At 39.2% G+C, this 15842-nt stretch overlaps 1 protein-coding gene across 1 annotated transcript in view; it reads left to right on the top strand.

Annotated features, from left to right (window-relative positions):
• The window catches only part of DLEU7 (deleted in lymphocytic leukemia 7), a 138149-nt gene extending 122801 nt beyond the window's left edge, over window positions 1-15348 (top strand). Inside the window, exon 2 of the mRNA XM_054446743.2 lies at window positions 13159-15348. Within this exon, the coding sequence (XP_054302718.2) occupies window positions 13159-13182 (24 nt within the window). The 3' untranslated portion in view covers window positions 13183-15348. The remainder of the gene's footprint in view (window positions 1-13158) is intronic.
• Window positions 15349-15842: the final 494 nt, after the last annotated feature.

The following is a 15842-nucleotide window of genomic DNA, read 5'->3' as shown; positions in this document are numbered from 1 at the left end:
TGTTGAAGTTGGAGAAGTAAACTGTCAGCTGAGGAGCGGTGGGTGGGGGAGCTAGAAAAACAGAAAAAGGAATGGGCATGTTGCCCTGGGGGATGGTCAAAGGAGGCAAATCAACAAAGTACTGAGGAGGAGAGGGCTGGCTGGGGATCTCATGAGTCTAATAGCACCCAGAGGTTGGCAAGGCCATGTTACCTAAGTGTCCTAAGGCCACAGGGCAGGAGTAGGGAAAGCAGTCATGTAGTTTGTTGACTATAATTTTCACCGTTACTTCTCCAAGACAGTGATAGGTCCCTTGAAGGCAGGAATCACACTGCATTGATCTTTGTATTCTTGAGGCCTGACATAATGCTTAGCTGCATACAAATGATGCTGCAAAAATAGATGATAAGTAAATGATAAAAATAAGGTATTTCCAATCCAAACCACCAAAAGCTAATTAAGTCTAGACCAAGACCTTCATGATTAGGGTTATTTGTTAATAGTCATAGAATACCTCTCAAACTGGTAAAATAATTGTTTGACTTAGTGAAATAAAAAAAAATCCACTGGTTGATGTAGTACAGAAAAATAAAATAAAATAGAAAAACTTCATCAAACTCTGTTCAGTTTAACAGTCAGATTAACCCAGCAGCTGAACCATGGCTCTAGGTGCACACAGTGTCTCCTTCCCCTCCCATGCCCCTGCTCCTGACCACTACTTGATTTTCCTGCCTTCTCTTTGTTGATTTTTAAAATCTACTAGCTCTTGATGAAAACATGAAATTATGCTACATGGGCTCACTTTTCATTCTGAATCTCATAGATAGCTAATTCCTTTGTAATCTCATAGCTAGCTAATTCCACAAGCCTTAGGGGTGGAGCAGCTGCTGTCTGGGCTCATACCTGACCTGAGGCAGAGCTGGGCAGGAGCTCCATGCACGCAGAGCCTGTCTTGACGAAAGGAGGGAAAAACTAAACCTCAGATCTTAAGTAGTGCACAGCCTCTCATCCTCCTACAATCTGGCAAAGCGGTGCACAAGTGCACATCACTAAGGATCAAAGCAGGTTAGAGCAGAGATTTCAGGGATTTCCTAATTTTGTCAATGAGGAAATCACAACCCATGACCACGTGGCTGGCTGGTGAAGATTGGGACCTGGATTCCCTTCTCTTTGGGTCAGTGGGCTTTGTTTTGCAGACACTTCATACTTGTGGCCAGCGGAGGCAAGGCAGGTCACTGCTGGCTCCAGGCAGAGACTCAAGGACATTGCGAACGGGGGAGCTGGGCATTGTGGTCAACTAACTTTGGTTTACATACATACAGTCAGCCCAGACCATGGGCTATTGATATTAGTGTTGTTTGGAAAGTATTTCCAGGTCTTCTGGAAGACCTGTGGTAGGAAGGTCTTCTGCCCTTTGTTGTGGGATCATATAAATAGTTTGAGGCAATGTAGGTTACAAGCAGAAATGATGTCTGTCACTTTTAGACCGAAACATTTAATTGCTGGCATGGAACCCTCAGAGTCACTCTATTTTCCTTTTAGTGTGGCAACCAGTGACATTTGAAATGGTAGCTGCTCCTGCAGTTTGGGCTCCTGAGTGATGCTGATGAGCAGAGCTCACCCTGATGCGATGGGCCGATAGCCTGAGTGAGTGAGGCATGTGCTATAGGATTTGGAGGGCATTTGTTACTGCAGCAACACCCAACATATCCTGGTTGACAGGATCTCCTCTATCATTTCCAAGGCAATTGACTCTTTCTCTGTGCCTCTCTTCCCTTTCACTATCCTAACTTTCCCTCTAATTCACTTTCACCTTGTTTGGGGAGTCCTTTAATTTTTGTTTTTGTTGCTTTTTTTTGCCTGCCAGATTTCATCCGTAGGAAAAGAGGAAGGGGAGCTGTGATATTGTGTGCTTCCATCAACCCTCCCACAGCATCTTTTTAATAATATCTGAGACTAACAAAAATATCTCACTCTGATGTTGCCTGGGAGCCCCAGGGATAAAAGATGAAGAAGTATGGTGTGCATTCACAAAAGAAAAAAGTAATTTTACAATATAAGTTAATAAATAGAATACTGGTAGAAAAGAGATTCAGCCTGTGATCATTATTTTGAAAGACAGTTAAGAGGAGAGTGATAGCAACTATCATCACGAACGAGGGGATTTCATTAGTTTTAGGTTAGTTTGCTTAAAGGACTGCATATTCTAAAGCTTTTTCTTCAATTAGTGATGGGCTATGGGCCATTCCAACTTTTATTATTAAATGTATTGACCATCTGTACCTCATAATTTAAAACATCTTTTTCTTTTAAAAATTTAGTATTTTATAAACACAAGGGTAGTACATGCTCAGTGAATAAAACTTGGAAAACGCAGAGAAACAAAAAGAAAAAAGTTCTAGAATTTGCTCTCCTTCTATGACCCAGAAATAACCATTCAGCATTTTGTTCATGATCTTGGAGACTTTCAACTATACAAGTATACACGAATATAAATTATATATATATATATGTGTGTGTGTGTGTACATATATATATATGTATTTTTTAAATTATCTTTTTCTGCTATAGACTGAACCATACTGCACTCCAGGAAGATTCATAGGTGGAAGCCCTAAGCTCCAATGTGATGGAATTTGGAGAGGGGGCCTTTGGGAGATAAATAGGCTTAGATGAGGTTTTGAGGGTGGGGCTTTCATGATGTGATTAGTGCCCTTATAAAAAAAGACACCAGAGAGCTTTTTCTCCCTCTACTTCCCCTCACGTGAGGACACAGCAAGAAGGTGACTGTCAACAAACCAAAGAGGCTCTCACCAGAACCAACCACAGTCACACCCTGGTCTCAGACTTCTAACCTCCAGAAACCTGAAAAACAAATTTCTGTTGTTTAAGCCACCCCGTCTATGGTATTTAGTTATGGAAGCCTGAGATGACCAATATGTATGTGTGTGTGTGTGTGTGTGTGTGTGTGTGTGTGTGTACAATCATTGTTTAAAACTACCGAAGAATATTATGCAATGGTAGCTAATAGATATAGAGGTCCATAATGTTTGTTGTTTTTTTAAACTAGGGGATGTTATTGTATATTGGGAAGAATATACATTAATTATCAAATAAAATTGATAGGCTAATTATAAAATACAATTGAAAGTCTAGTTACCAAATACAATTCTTCCTGCTAGGTTTCACTTCTTCAATAAGAATTATTAGAAATAGGTAATTTCTTTGACTTAATATTTCCACTTGAAGAAATTTAATGTGTAAAACAGATATATGCAATAAAATTTATATTAAAATGTTTATGAAACCTTTATTGCACTGAAAATTAGAAACATACTAATGTTCAACATTAAGGGATTGCTTAAGAAAATCTGATACATTTATCAATACAATAGAATATTCCATAGCCTCTAAAGTTGTTTTGCAAATGAGTACAAGTAAAACTGGAGAGATCTGAATAAGATCAATGGAATGCTATGATGTCAATATCCTGGTTGCCAGGTTGTATTATAGTAGCAAACTGCTACTATTGGGAGAAATTAGATAAAGGGTACACAGAATCTCTGTAGTATTTCCTACAACTACATGCAAATCTATAATCATCTCAAAATAAGTTTAATTTTTTAAATAATGAAAAAAAATTGTGGGAATGGTTTATGAAGGACAATAGTACTTGAGGATGAATTCTTGTTCCGAAACTCTAAAGTAATAGATTAATGTTATGGTAGAGAATTCTGTGAAGGTAGCCAAGCATTTCGCTGAGTGTACTTTAAATAGATAACATTGTATTTCAGAAAAGTAATTCCACTGCCTAACCCACTCTGCAATAGCATAGTCCTTGTTTTGTGAATTTTTTAAATTTAATGTAAATAAGCAGAAAAATAATACACAGAAAATGTAATTTGTTCATTTATTTCCCAGAAGTGTAGTGGCAAGAATCTCCAAAAAAATGTATTATGGAAGAATATTTATTGACTTGAGGATTTGTTAACAAAGTCAAAATAGAGATTAGAAAAGGGTATAGTGTAATAGAGATGTTTATGGCTATCTTAGTGTTCCCACTGGTTCCTCCTTCTGGAAAAGCAGGTGAGCTCAGCCATTCTCTCATAATGATACAGAAACACAGGAGCCCAGGCCTACCTCTGGGCTTAAAACCAGGACATCATCCCTTCCACCTTATTCTTTATGCCAAAGCATGTCACATGGCAAGCTGAGAGTCAAGGATGGGGCAGGTCACTCCAGCCATGTTGGGAGGACACTTCAAAGTTACGTGGCAAAGGGCTTATTTATATAGATGAGTGAAGAAACGGGCTCATTCTCACAATCCACAGAAGCCCATGCTCTTCTCTACTTGCTATCACCTTTCTCTGTGAAGGAAATGTAAATGGGCCTTTGCAGAAAAGCTCTTCAAAAGGGTTGTCTGGCTTCTGGCATATATTTGATGAATGAATGAAAAAAAAATGCTGAATATTATATTTTCAGCCTTTGCAGCCTGATATAAATCTCTTTAAAATTTGTATTTATTTTCTAGTGATATTGAAGGTATTGGTTATACTTATTGGATGTTACGTTGTTCCTGTTGTGAAATACACTACCTTCCACACTAGCTAGTACTTCCCATTCCTAGACTTTCTAGTGCTGCCTTGCAAGGGTTGGCTTGCTTCTCACTAGCATTTCCTTCACAGGTACTTGATGCTTGAGTTTTCAGTTCTGTTGATCTTTTTACCTGTTCTCCATCTTTCAAAAATTTGATTTCCTTTGTCCATTATCTCTTCTTCTGTTTATAATTTTGTATTATTTTTATTCATTTTTTGCCATTTTGATAGTAACATAAATAATATAACAAAAAATAACAAACATTTAATCTGTCATATATATTATGAATATTATTTCCCAGTTTATCACTTGCGTTTTTTTTTAATGCTAGATGTATTAGTCAGGGTTCTCTAGAGGGACAGAATAAGATAGATGTATATGTGAAGGGGAGTTTATTAAGGAGAATTTACTCACACGATCACAAGGTGAAATCCCACGATAGGCTGTCTGCAAGCTGAGGAGGAAGGAAAGCAGTCCCAGTCCCAAAACCCCAAAAGTAGGGAAGCTGACAGTGTATCCTTCAGTCTGTGGCCGAAGGCCCGAGAGCCCCTGGCAAACCACTGGTCTAAGTTCGAGAGTCCGAAAGCTGAAGAACTTGGAGTCTGATGTTTGAGGGCAGGAAGCATCCAGGAGGGGAGAAAAGATGAAAGCCATAAGACTCAGCAAGTCGGCTTCTCCCACCTTCTTCTGCCTGCTTTAGTCTGGCCACACTGGCAGCTGATTAGATTGTGCCCACTCACATTGCAGCTGGGTCAGCCTCTCCCAGTCCACTGACTCAAATGTTAATCTCCTTTGGCAACACCCTTAGACACACCCAGGAACAATACTTTGCATCCTTCAATCCAATCAAGTTGACATTCAATATTAACCATCACACTGGGCTTTAATATATAAATATTCTAAATTCATATATAGCCAAATCTACATTTTTTTTTTCCTTTAGGGCTCCTGTCTTTGATATTAAGTTACTTAGAAAGGGTTTTCCTGCCCTGATTTATACAATTATTTGCTCACCTTTTCTATAATTTTAGGGAGTTACTTTTCTTCATCTTAAAAAATTTATCATGTCAAATTAAGTATAAAGAGGATTGTGACCATTTCTTATTCCTCTCTGTTAAGAAATAAGTGAGAAAGTGGTCCCACATGTCTACAGGATAAATTTAGGAGGAATATTGGGATAGAATTTAGTTTGAGAATTTGTTAATCTGCTAAGTAATAAAACAATAACATGAGAATAAAACAATAACAACCACAAAACTGTCTAATAGTCTGGGATGGTGTCTGTGTGTCTTTCACACAGGTTGCATGTTGCAGTTTAGTGGTGCTCTCACATACATCATCACATTCCCCAAATGCGGGATGCAAAGCACTAGATCTGGCTCACCTAAAGGATGTTTCAGCCTGATCTTGCCCTGATCTAGTCATTAGGCTTGCAAGAGCCCCATTTTTAAAGATCTTACCAAGTTTGGCTGACATATGAAGAAGGAAGAGAAGGAAGGAAAAATGAAAACACACGGAAACATATTTGAGGTTGTATCTATGCCCCTTGACTCTCAGCTTGCCACATGATGTGCTTTGGCCCAAAGTAGAAGGCAAAAGGGATGATGCCCTGGTTCCAAGCCTAGAGGTTGGCCTGGGCTCCTGTGTTTCTGTAGTACTGTGAGAGCATGCCCAGGATCAGCTGCCATCCCAGGAGGAGGAACAAATGAAACCACTGAGATAGCCATAAAATTGTCTATTACATGATACCATTTTATAATTTGCTTGTTTCTCAACTTTGTTAGCAAATCCCCAAGTCAACAGATATTCTTCTACAATATTTGAATTGTGCCTACTCCACAAAGTGAGAACTAGAAGAATGTGATTTTGGGGTCAGCTTGTTTTAGCATGCTTCTCTAGGTTTGCCATCAGCTCCAAAGGAATAGAGAGACTGTAAAAGATACTTTAATTCAAGTGACTACATTGAATTCATTCCATTTTTCTTATAAAACTGTCTAAAGTCATGTCTAATGTGAAACAGTTCTAACTTGCTAACTAAACCACGTATTAATTCCTACTGACATTGAATCACAGCAGCATATTCACCTGGTTGTTGTAACACATGAAAATTCACAAGCACGACTCAAATCCAAGATGACTGCACCTAAACCTACACAGAGAAAAGAGATTTTAAAACAGTTGTTTCCCGTCTGTTCAAGCTGGGACCCAAATACACATTCAAACGTAACAGCTGCCGCATTATTCTCCAAAAATGTCAACACAGAGCTCAATCTTTTAGCTAGTTTAGGTACCTATTAAAGTTACCTTTGAGGTATGGAGTTTTTATGAGGAAGAGTTTTTAAATTTTTTAATTAATTGAAAATCTTACTAAAAATCTCCATGCTGAAATGCTGAAGAAGAATTTGCACCTCTGCCAATGAAAAATTACTCATGGAGTTAAGACTTTGGTTCCATGTAAGTACATTTCCACTCTCAAAAATATCACCTGTTGTAACAGAATTCCTTAAATCACCAAAAACGTAACATAAAGCTGGCTAGAGTCCTGATAGTCTGGTTTACTATATAGGCACTTTCTAGAAGAAATTATTCATGGTAATGAATTATAACCCAGCCCCTGCAATTAGAATGATGAGGGCCTTCCACATTGCAAGTGACAGTTACAAATGATTTTTCTTTATTTTATTATTCCCAAATTCAAAATAAAGAGTCACCCGCTGATTGCTGATGTCTACTGTTTCTCCAGTTTGTTTCCAAGTGGGACAGGTCTGAGCATTTCCAGGTGTGTAGGTTAATTCCTAGTGAGTTTAACTGAATTTGTTAATGGGAAGACCTCATTACAGAAACAGTAGGAAAACTCTTCCTATTTTATAACCCCCATTGTTGACCTTAGTCCTTCTTCTTACCTTAGTCCTGAGAAATTTCACTCAGGTTAGCAATGGATTCTTGTTCTTGTGCACAATTAGGGAAAGTCCTTGAGTTATTTTCTAACCAAAATCATATATGGAAAACTGTATACCAACCAAATTATCAAGTTTCTTTGCTTCTATCTAGAATTACAGCAAATTTAATGGTCACACATTATCTGACACTGATCAAAAGGACTTTAATGAATAAAAATGGGGAAATATACTTATTTAGCAAAAGAGAGTGTTTGGTAGATGAAGCCTTTTAAATCAAGGGCCCATGGTGGGGAAACCAATAAAAGCTTCTCTTGGTGTCAAACAGAATGACTGATTCAGAAAACATGCAATCCCATGAAGAAAAATCCCAGGTTTTAAATGTCCTAGTTTGGGTCTCCATTCTGTTGGTACCTCACTAGTTAGTAGATTCCTTCTCCAGCCAATAGCCCCTCATTCTAATCACCAGAGTGGGGAGCCTTCGGTCTTCACAGGACTTCACGTTCAATCAGTCGCCAAGGCTTAGAGCCTCCATCTTTGATCTTCTTTTCTTCTATTTCCTTCTTTAAATTTACATGGCACCCAAATGGTTCCACTGTCTCAAAGCCTTTTCTTTGGAAATATGTTTCCATGTTATGTTTTGGGCTGAATTTATGTATTAATTATTTATTCTCAAGGAAAAATCCAAAGTTGACCATTTCTCATTTCTGAGATAAAACGATTGCTATCTTTTCATCAGCAACATTTTTTTTTTAACCTGGAGCACATTGATACATTTAAATTAGTGCTTCTTAAATTTCAATATTCATAGAAATCACTTGGGGATCTTGTAAAACAAAATATTCTGATTCTGTAGGTCTTGGGGGAGGGCCTGAGATTCTGCATTGGAAACAAGCTCCCATGTGATGCTGATGAGGCTGTTTAAGAACCACTTTGAGCAGCAAGATTTTAAATTTTCCCATAGCTATGTCAATATTATCTATAATGTCTTAGCATTGGTGGTGATTTCTGCATGTGATAGTTCGAGTTTTTGTTCCATTTTCATTTTGCCTGCTTTGTAAATGTCATTCTAGGTGCTTGCTTTATAACAGAATAGCAGAATTGATGCAACTACATTAAAACAGAAAGGGAGACATAGTGTCTGGCTGCCTTGGGCATTGCTGTTAGCAGAAATGGAAGTCTTTCAGGGGTCTTAATTTTTAATAGCTATGCTATCAGATTCTCAGTCTTGGCATTAGGGCTAGGTGTTAGAACTTCTCATAAAGTGTTCTGATTTATGGACTCACTGCTCCTTACCATAAAATGAAGAGAAATCCTAAATTTGAAAAAAAAAAACCCCACAGCCTAGCTAATGAGACTTCATGCTATTTGTTAATTAATAAGCATTTAATAGCACGAAGATCAGAATAACTCCAGTTTGCAAAATGTACTTACCATTTTGGAAACATCAGCAACTGAAAAGTGGGTTACATGATACAATGAGTGTAGTTGCCTTTCTCCAGACCTGCTCTGTTTCCTTGCCCTCTCTGGCCTCTTTCTGGCTCCATTTACCTTTTCCACTAGTTTACCAGATGATTCATCAACTTTCTGGCATTTTCCACTTACCATCTGTGTCCAACATCCTGGTAAAATCCAATAAACTTTCTAATATCCAGCATCCCATTAACTATATCCTTGTATATAGCAAATTCGCTGGGAGTGGATAGTCATATAATGGCCTCAAGGCAAAGGGCTCTACCACTTTTTGAATACCCACTATGTGCCAAGTTCCACGCTGGTTGCATCAACTAAATCATCTCACTTAAACCTAAAGTATTAAAGATCCTAAAAAGCCATTTTACAGAAAGATTAGATTATTTTCAATTTATTATTGAGAACAAATATATCTTTTTTCTTTAACTTCTGAAATAGTTATTGAATTGTATTGGTTTAAATTAAATGCATAATGTGTATACATAGTATTAATTCAAGAGATACAAAAGGAAATTGAGTGAAAAATAAGTCTGCCTCCTTCCCATCACTCTCATGTCTCTACCTAGAGGCAATTATTGTCAACAGTTTTTGATGTGTCTTTCAAAAAATAGTCCATTAAGCATGGTGTACTAGATCTCTTTAAAAGTTTACAACCTGTTACAGAATATATATAAATGTTCAATTATGGGTAACACCTTATTACATATACAGATTACAACTTAGAAATATATTTTCATGACCATTATGTCATTTGATTCTCCCTACAATCCTATGAACGAGGCAGGGGAGACATTGTTGTTACCACCTTACACATGAAGAAACCAATGCTCAAAAACGTAAAATGATCTGCCCATGTGTATATAGTTAGTGAGAGACCCAGTTCTAGAACAATAACTAGTCTAATGCTCTTTCCGTGACATCACGGAAAAGGTATCCCAAGGATTAGAGATCAAAAAACATTAGCCTTCCTTGATCAATCAAAGTACTCTTTCTGTATAGTGTCAATTATCAGATAATTTACTATGTTCAATATGGTACTAAGAGGGCATTATTCCATGTAAATAATATAGCATATAAAAACTCAATATTCTGGCTTTGCAATTGTGGTCATTAAGCTGTAACCAAACATTTCAATGAAACAAGGGCTTGAGTTCCTGTTAATGGAGATGTTTGACCCTTCTCTTGAGATAGCCCTTGGTAATCAGAACCTATACATTGCTAGAGAAGGGTTGGGGCATTTGTGAATCTGGTCTATTAACCAAAAAAGATGAAGCAGGAAGCAATTCTATTCTGTCTTAGAACTGCCCAGTGAATTTGTTTCCTTACTTGGTGATGAAATCCTAGGTTGATCTAACATTTATGCCACCTTTCAGTTACTAACAAATACTTTGTGTTTTGAGATCTTGAAGGTCCAGTTCAGTCTAACATCAAAGCTTCAATTGCTCACCCAACTCAAAGCTTCCTGTGTCCCCAGCCCAGACCTGCCTCAGCAGGGTGTAGAGGGGAAGCAGTGCATGGCCAGGTGGCAGGAAGCTGCAGGGTAGCAGCAAGGTGAGCCAGGGCATGACAGCCAACCTTGCCTTTCTGCTACTCTTCTTTGGCTCTTCTGCTGCCTTTGGGTCCTCCCACATTGGAACAGCAGTAGGGAGGAAAGGCAAGGTTGTGATTTGGTAGCATTATCTGGCATAGACGTTGTCTGAAGGCCAATGCTTTTCTCAGGGGGCATCTTCAGAGTTCTTCTGAAACACCTCCACTAGGGAGCTGCCATTGCAGCTTCCTAACACACGTGTCTCCTCCAGCTATGACTTCCCCTCCTCCATCTCTGACTTCTTCCTGCTGGGGTTCCTTGTGTCTCCTGTTGGTTCCTCCTTTTGAGTGGAGCCCCATTCTCGGCTGATAGCCCAGCTCCGTTCCCCGAGTCCTCCAGGGCAACATCCCCTTTGCTGCGCCATTGGTGGAAGTGCGACTTCTCCAGCTCTTGCCCCCTTTCTCCTTTAGCTGCCACCAGCTGCTCTGTCTAGCTTCTCACCTGCTGGCTTTTCAGGTACTAATCTCTATGTGGTAGGCTGAATAAGGCCCCCACCAAAGATGTCCTTTTCCTAATCCCCAGAACCTGTGAATAGCTTACATTACACGGCAACAGGGACTTTGCAGATGTGGTTAAGGTAACAGATTTTTAGATGAGGGGATTATCCTGGATTATCGGGTAGGCTCAAAATAATTACATGATCCTTTAAAAACAGAGAACATTTCCCGACAAAAGTCAGATAGATGAGGCCTCGTGAGAAGGATTCCACACACTCTCACTGGCTCTGAGATGTAGGTGCCCTTGTGCAAGAATCAGAGAGAGGTTGCAAGGAGCCAGTGGCAGTCCCCGCCGACAGCCCACAGGGAAGCAGGGACCTCAGTCCAGCAGGCAAATTGAACTGAATTCTGCCAACAAGGCGCAGAAGCCTGGAAACAGATGCTCCATTAGAGCCTCTAGGAGGGAGTACAGCCTGGCCAACACCTTGATTTCAGCCCTGTGAGGCTTGAAGCCCAGACACCAGCCGTGCCCACTGGACTTCTGACCTACAGAACTGTGAGGTAGTAATTTTGCTATTTTTAAGCTGTTAAATGTGTGCTAATTTGTCTCAGCAGTAATAGACACTAATACATTCCATGTTCCCCAAAGCCTAGGGGTCCTAGGTCAGCTCTCCAAGTAATTCTCTGAAGCCCCCCACTTATTTGCATAAGATGAGGGGAAAACACATGAGAAGGGAGGAGGAAGCATTTTAGTAGCCTGAAAGCTCTGTCTGATGAAATCCTTGCCCTCCTCATTAATTTACAAGTCTCCCCTTATATAGCTAAGATTTGAGCGATGGTTTCAGGGTTATTGGACCATTGTTTTGGTCACTCCTTAGCAGATGACATCTCTTGAGAATAGATAAGCATTTTTAACAACATTTTTTTTCTCAGCTCAAAGACATCAGCTAGCACTGAGACAACAGGAAAAGTCTAATTTTAATATCCTGTTACTTAAAGGTATTAACAGAATGGCTTACCCTTTTAGGTTTAACATTCTAATAATATGCCAGATAGACTGGGGTTGCTCGGAAAAAGCTGGGTGACAGGAGAAGGAGTTGAGATCCCAGAAAGAGAATTCACCATTAGGGTGGGAAGACAGACAGGTCAGAAAATAGCCACGTTGCCCAAGACTGGAATTAATGTGGATGAAACAATGCTTCTAGCCCTAGACCTCAGGCATGGTGAGATCCGAGGCAGAGGTGAGAAGGGAGTTTGTGTTCAGTGGCTCAGCAGTAAGCAGGACTCTTATGCCTTCCTACAATGATCCTGCAAGAATGGAATAAACTGAGACTACGTAGCTTGAGTATGTGCAATAGTTGACCACTTCCTTTCTGTGTTTTGTGGTTTCACAACTTGAGTTTCCAACAGAGCATGGGAGTGAGGGGAGTCAGAGACAGAGCAGTTCTGTAACACAGCCCACAATCTTCATGAGGGTAGGGGCAAGGCCCTACTGCCCGGTCTGGGAGGCCACATGCGGGCAGAGTCTGGGTCGTTTTCACATCTGCAGAATGATGTGTGTCTGAGAAGGGAGGCAGGCAGGAGGCAACTTCCTTACAGTCCCCATCCTGTGTTGCTGCCCATTAATGAGCTTTCAGGAGGCATGATTTCATAGCCTAGTTTATTTCATAATCAAGCCCAGCTTCCTCTGTTAGACCAATCAGTACCTATTAACTGAATGCCTACTGTATGCAGGCTTATGATGCTAGGAACAAATATGTCCATGATGCTGTTGCTGTTTAGGAATCGTAAGATCATGGATAGAATCCCTTTCCTGTCAAGAGCTCACTTTTTCCATAGAGTGAAGGGCAGCTGTAAGGTTATTTCTAGAATTCTATTTTCCTTCCCTTCTCATTTCAGGAAGAAGAAGATGAATATAAAGTACAAAGAAAAAGATTAATATAAAGATAGCTATAGAAAAGTCTTCTTCCTGGGTTGTTTGACTCAAAATTAGGGTCCTTCTATGCATATTTTGTGTTTCTCATGTAATTATCTATAATGGGTAGCCGAGAAATGTGTGTTAGCCCATATCTCCAGTACCTAATGCCATTCCTAAAATGCAATATAGTGCTCAGTAAATATTTGTTGAATCAATGAATATAAAAAATGCAAAGCAAGCATTTGAGATATTATGCTACATCTCTTTCAGCTTCAACTCCTGGCTAATGAGTGAAGAAGGTCACTGTAGGAGTGTGAGGACCATCAGGAGCTTCATATTTCAATAACCAGTGCCAAATTCTGAATGCCAGATGGGATGAGATGGGATGTTAAACCGCTTCTTATTACCACGTTGTTGGCCTCCATTGCCTTTGTATTGTTCTCCAATTGCATGGTCTCTGTGGATCTCTGACTTCTTATTACCTCTGATTGGAATGTGCCACAAATCATCCTGCTTTCTTTATCCTCTCTCACCTCCAAGTAATCCTGTCATCTTGCTCCAGTTAGAGCTGCTTCCATTAAGAAGATCGTGACAAATTCTCTCCCTACCCCTGTTTGCTCTTCAGGAAAATTATCCCCTGGAAAAGTGGATGTTATAGTCGCTTTTCAGAATGTATTGTCTGAATTTCTTGTCTTCCAACATTCTCCTAAGCCAGTTACCTTTGCATTGAAGTAGAATTCAAAAGGAGATAGAGGTTCTGAATTTCTTCCTTTGACCAGATGGAAGTCATTACATCAGAATGCTGATGACTGCAAAATCTTGGACGTATTGTTTTCACAATTAGGAAATGGCAAACACAAAGTTCTTCAGTGCAAAGCCAGCATGCGAGTTCAGCTTCCATTTGCTGCTATAAATTTTGTTCTTGTTGCTGCCAGTAAACACCAACTGTTCAAGTGAAATAGTAAATCCAAATGTGCCTGTTGGATGAGAGTAAAAAAATTATATGCTGCATAAATGCTGATGCAAAAGGATTTTTCAACACACTAAACCAGGGTAGGGAAAGGAACCGAGAAAGAAAGCTGAACTGAATGCAGCTCTCACTAAGAACTTCTTGGTAAAAGCACTAAAAAAGCTCTTGATAGAATGTTGATTCAACATACTGTTTAAACCTCAAGGAAAAAAACAAACGCAGAATTGGGATATCAGCCTTAGGATATCTGCTTAAAGTCCTACTTTGAGCTTTCATCAGGGTTACCAAAGAAGGCGTACATAGATTGTTACAAATCAGAGCAAAGAAAAATCCCAAAGTTCCCTCAAAACTGATGTGGGCACTTGGCCCAGAAGTTGTTTGCTAATGATCAGTCTAACAGCTGAAAGTCAAAGTCAGTAGCTAGTACCATCTGCAATAGGATTTAGGAAGTTTTGATCTCACAAATTTACTGTAAGGCTAATCAATGAATGTTTGTACTCAGGTCTCCCTACAGTTAAATTTCATGTGTAACTGGAATTACGATTCAAAGAGATAGTTTCATAAATGGTCCCTGAAATTTAATTTTGGATTACCTAAGTTTACAATGGATTCTCTTCTCCTTTCCCCAATATTTTTCTTACGCAGAAAAAAAAAAAAAAATTCCTGTGTGAACTTGGAGCTGGCTGCCCTGAGTCCCAGGCTCTGATTTGATTCTGATGCTCCAGAGCCTGCTTTCTCATGTAGGTAGTAATGCCCAACCCGCTGGGTCATTGTGAGGGTTAAACAAGATAATACTTGTTAAATGCCTGGCACAGCCCTTGCACATAAAATGTCCTTAATAATATTAATTCCCCTTCCAGATTAGACTTTGCAAACAAATGATTGAAAAACAGAACATTCACGTGGATTGGATTCTCTAGCGTGATAAGGCTCCAGGCCAAGAACCATGCAGTAAAGATCTTCCAAACCAAAGTATTTCAGCCTCTGAGAATGGCTAGGGCTTATCTTCGCGGCTAAAATAAGCATTTTAATATAAAGCAGGCTTTTTTCTTCATTTTCTTATGGAAAGGAAAGCATTTTCAGAATAATGGTTAAAATCTGTCCTTTGTAGATCTGAAAATGTGAGCAAGTTTCATACCAAAGTCAAGATCTACTGAAAGTGTTAGATGAATATATAAGGACCAGATGCTGCTGTCAAAAATAAAACAGATGCTGGTGTCTTGAATGCCTCCATGTGCCAAAGCTGAGTTCTTTGACTTATTTTTGTCATTGAATTAATTGGTATATCTGGTTTAATTGGCCAAATTGTTTTTGCTTAAATGTTCACGTTTTCATTGTTATACTGATATAGTCAATGTTTCTGAGGGTACAGAAAATACCAATATTGGCAAATATATGTGTTCAGAAGAAGAAAAATTGTTCATTTCCAGATCCCAGATTTATGGCAATTTAAAAATATATAGTAAAGTGTTGGTTTCTCCTTATGGTTACATCTGAATGTGTATAAATTATCAGAGTCTGTGTGCATTAATTTCCATAGAAAGTAATACCAGCAGAGACACAGCCAAGCCAAGTTGAACCTTGCTGAGTGGATTTGAAGAAACACAGGCCAACTCAGGGCAAGGCAAACCCAAGAGATAGAAAGTCTAAAACAGTAATAATCAGCCTTTGAAATATTTTCCCTTGAAAAAGGATCTCAGTCCCATTCTATGTTTACAGACCAGAAGAGACACACATGTGTTCTACGTATGACACAGAAAGTAAAACCAAAAGGCTCATTCCGAATGCCCAGTCCAGCTTGAATTGAAACCTTCATGAAAAAGTAGTGCTTTTGATTTAAAGGAGCTCAGGCTTGAAAGGGAGATGTGAAGCCTAACATCCCATCTATCTGATGCCTGGTCTTCCTTTACACAGTTCTGGCAAAGATGCCAACCAATTGATACTTGAACATCTATAGAAATGAGCAACTCATGCCCTAGAGAAG

Source organism: Pongo pygmaeus, chromosome 14 (assembly GCF_028885625.2).
Source record: "Pongo pygmaeus isolate AG05252 chromosome 14, NHGRI_mPonPyg2-v2.0_pri, whole genome shotgun sequence".
Lineage (NCBI taxonomy): Eukaryota > Metazoa > Chordata > Mammalia > Primates > Hominidae > Pongo > Pongo pygmaeus.
This window is presented reverse-complemented; position numbering and strand designations above follow the sequence as displayed.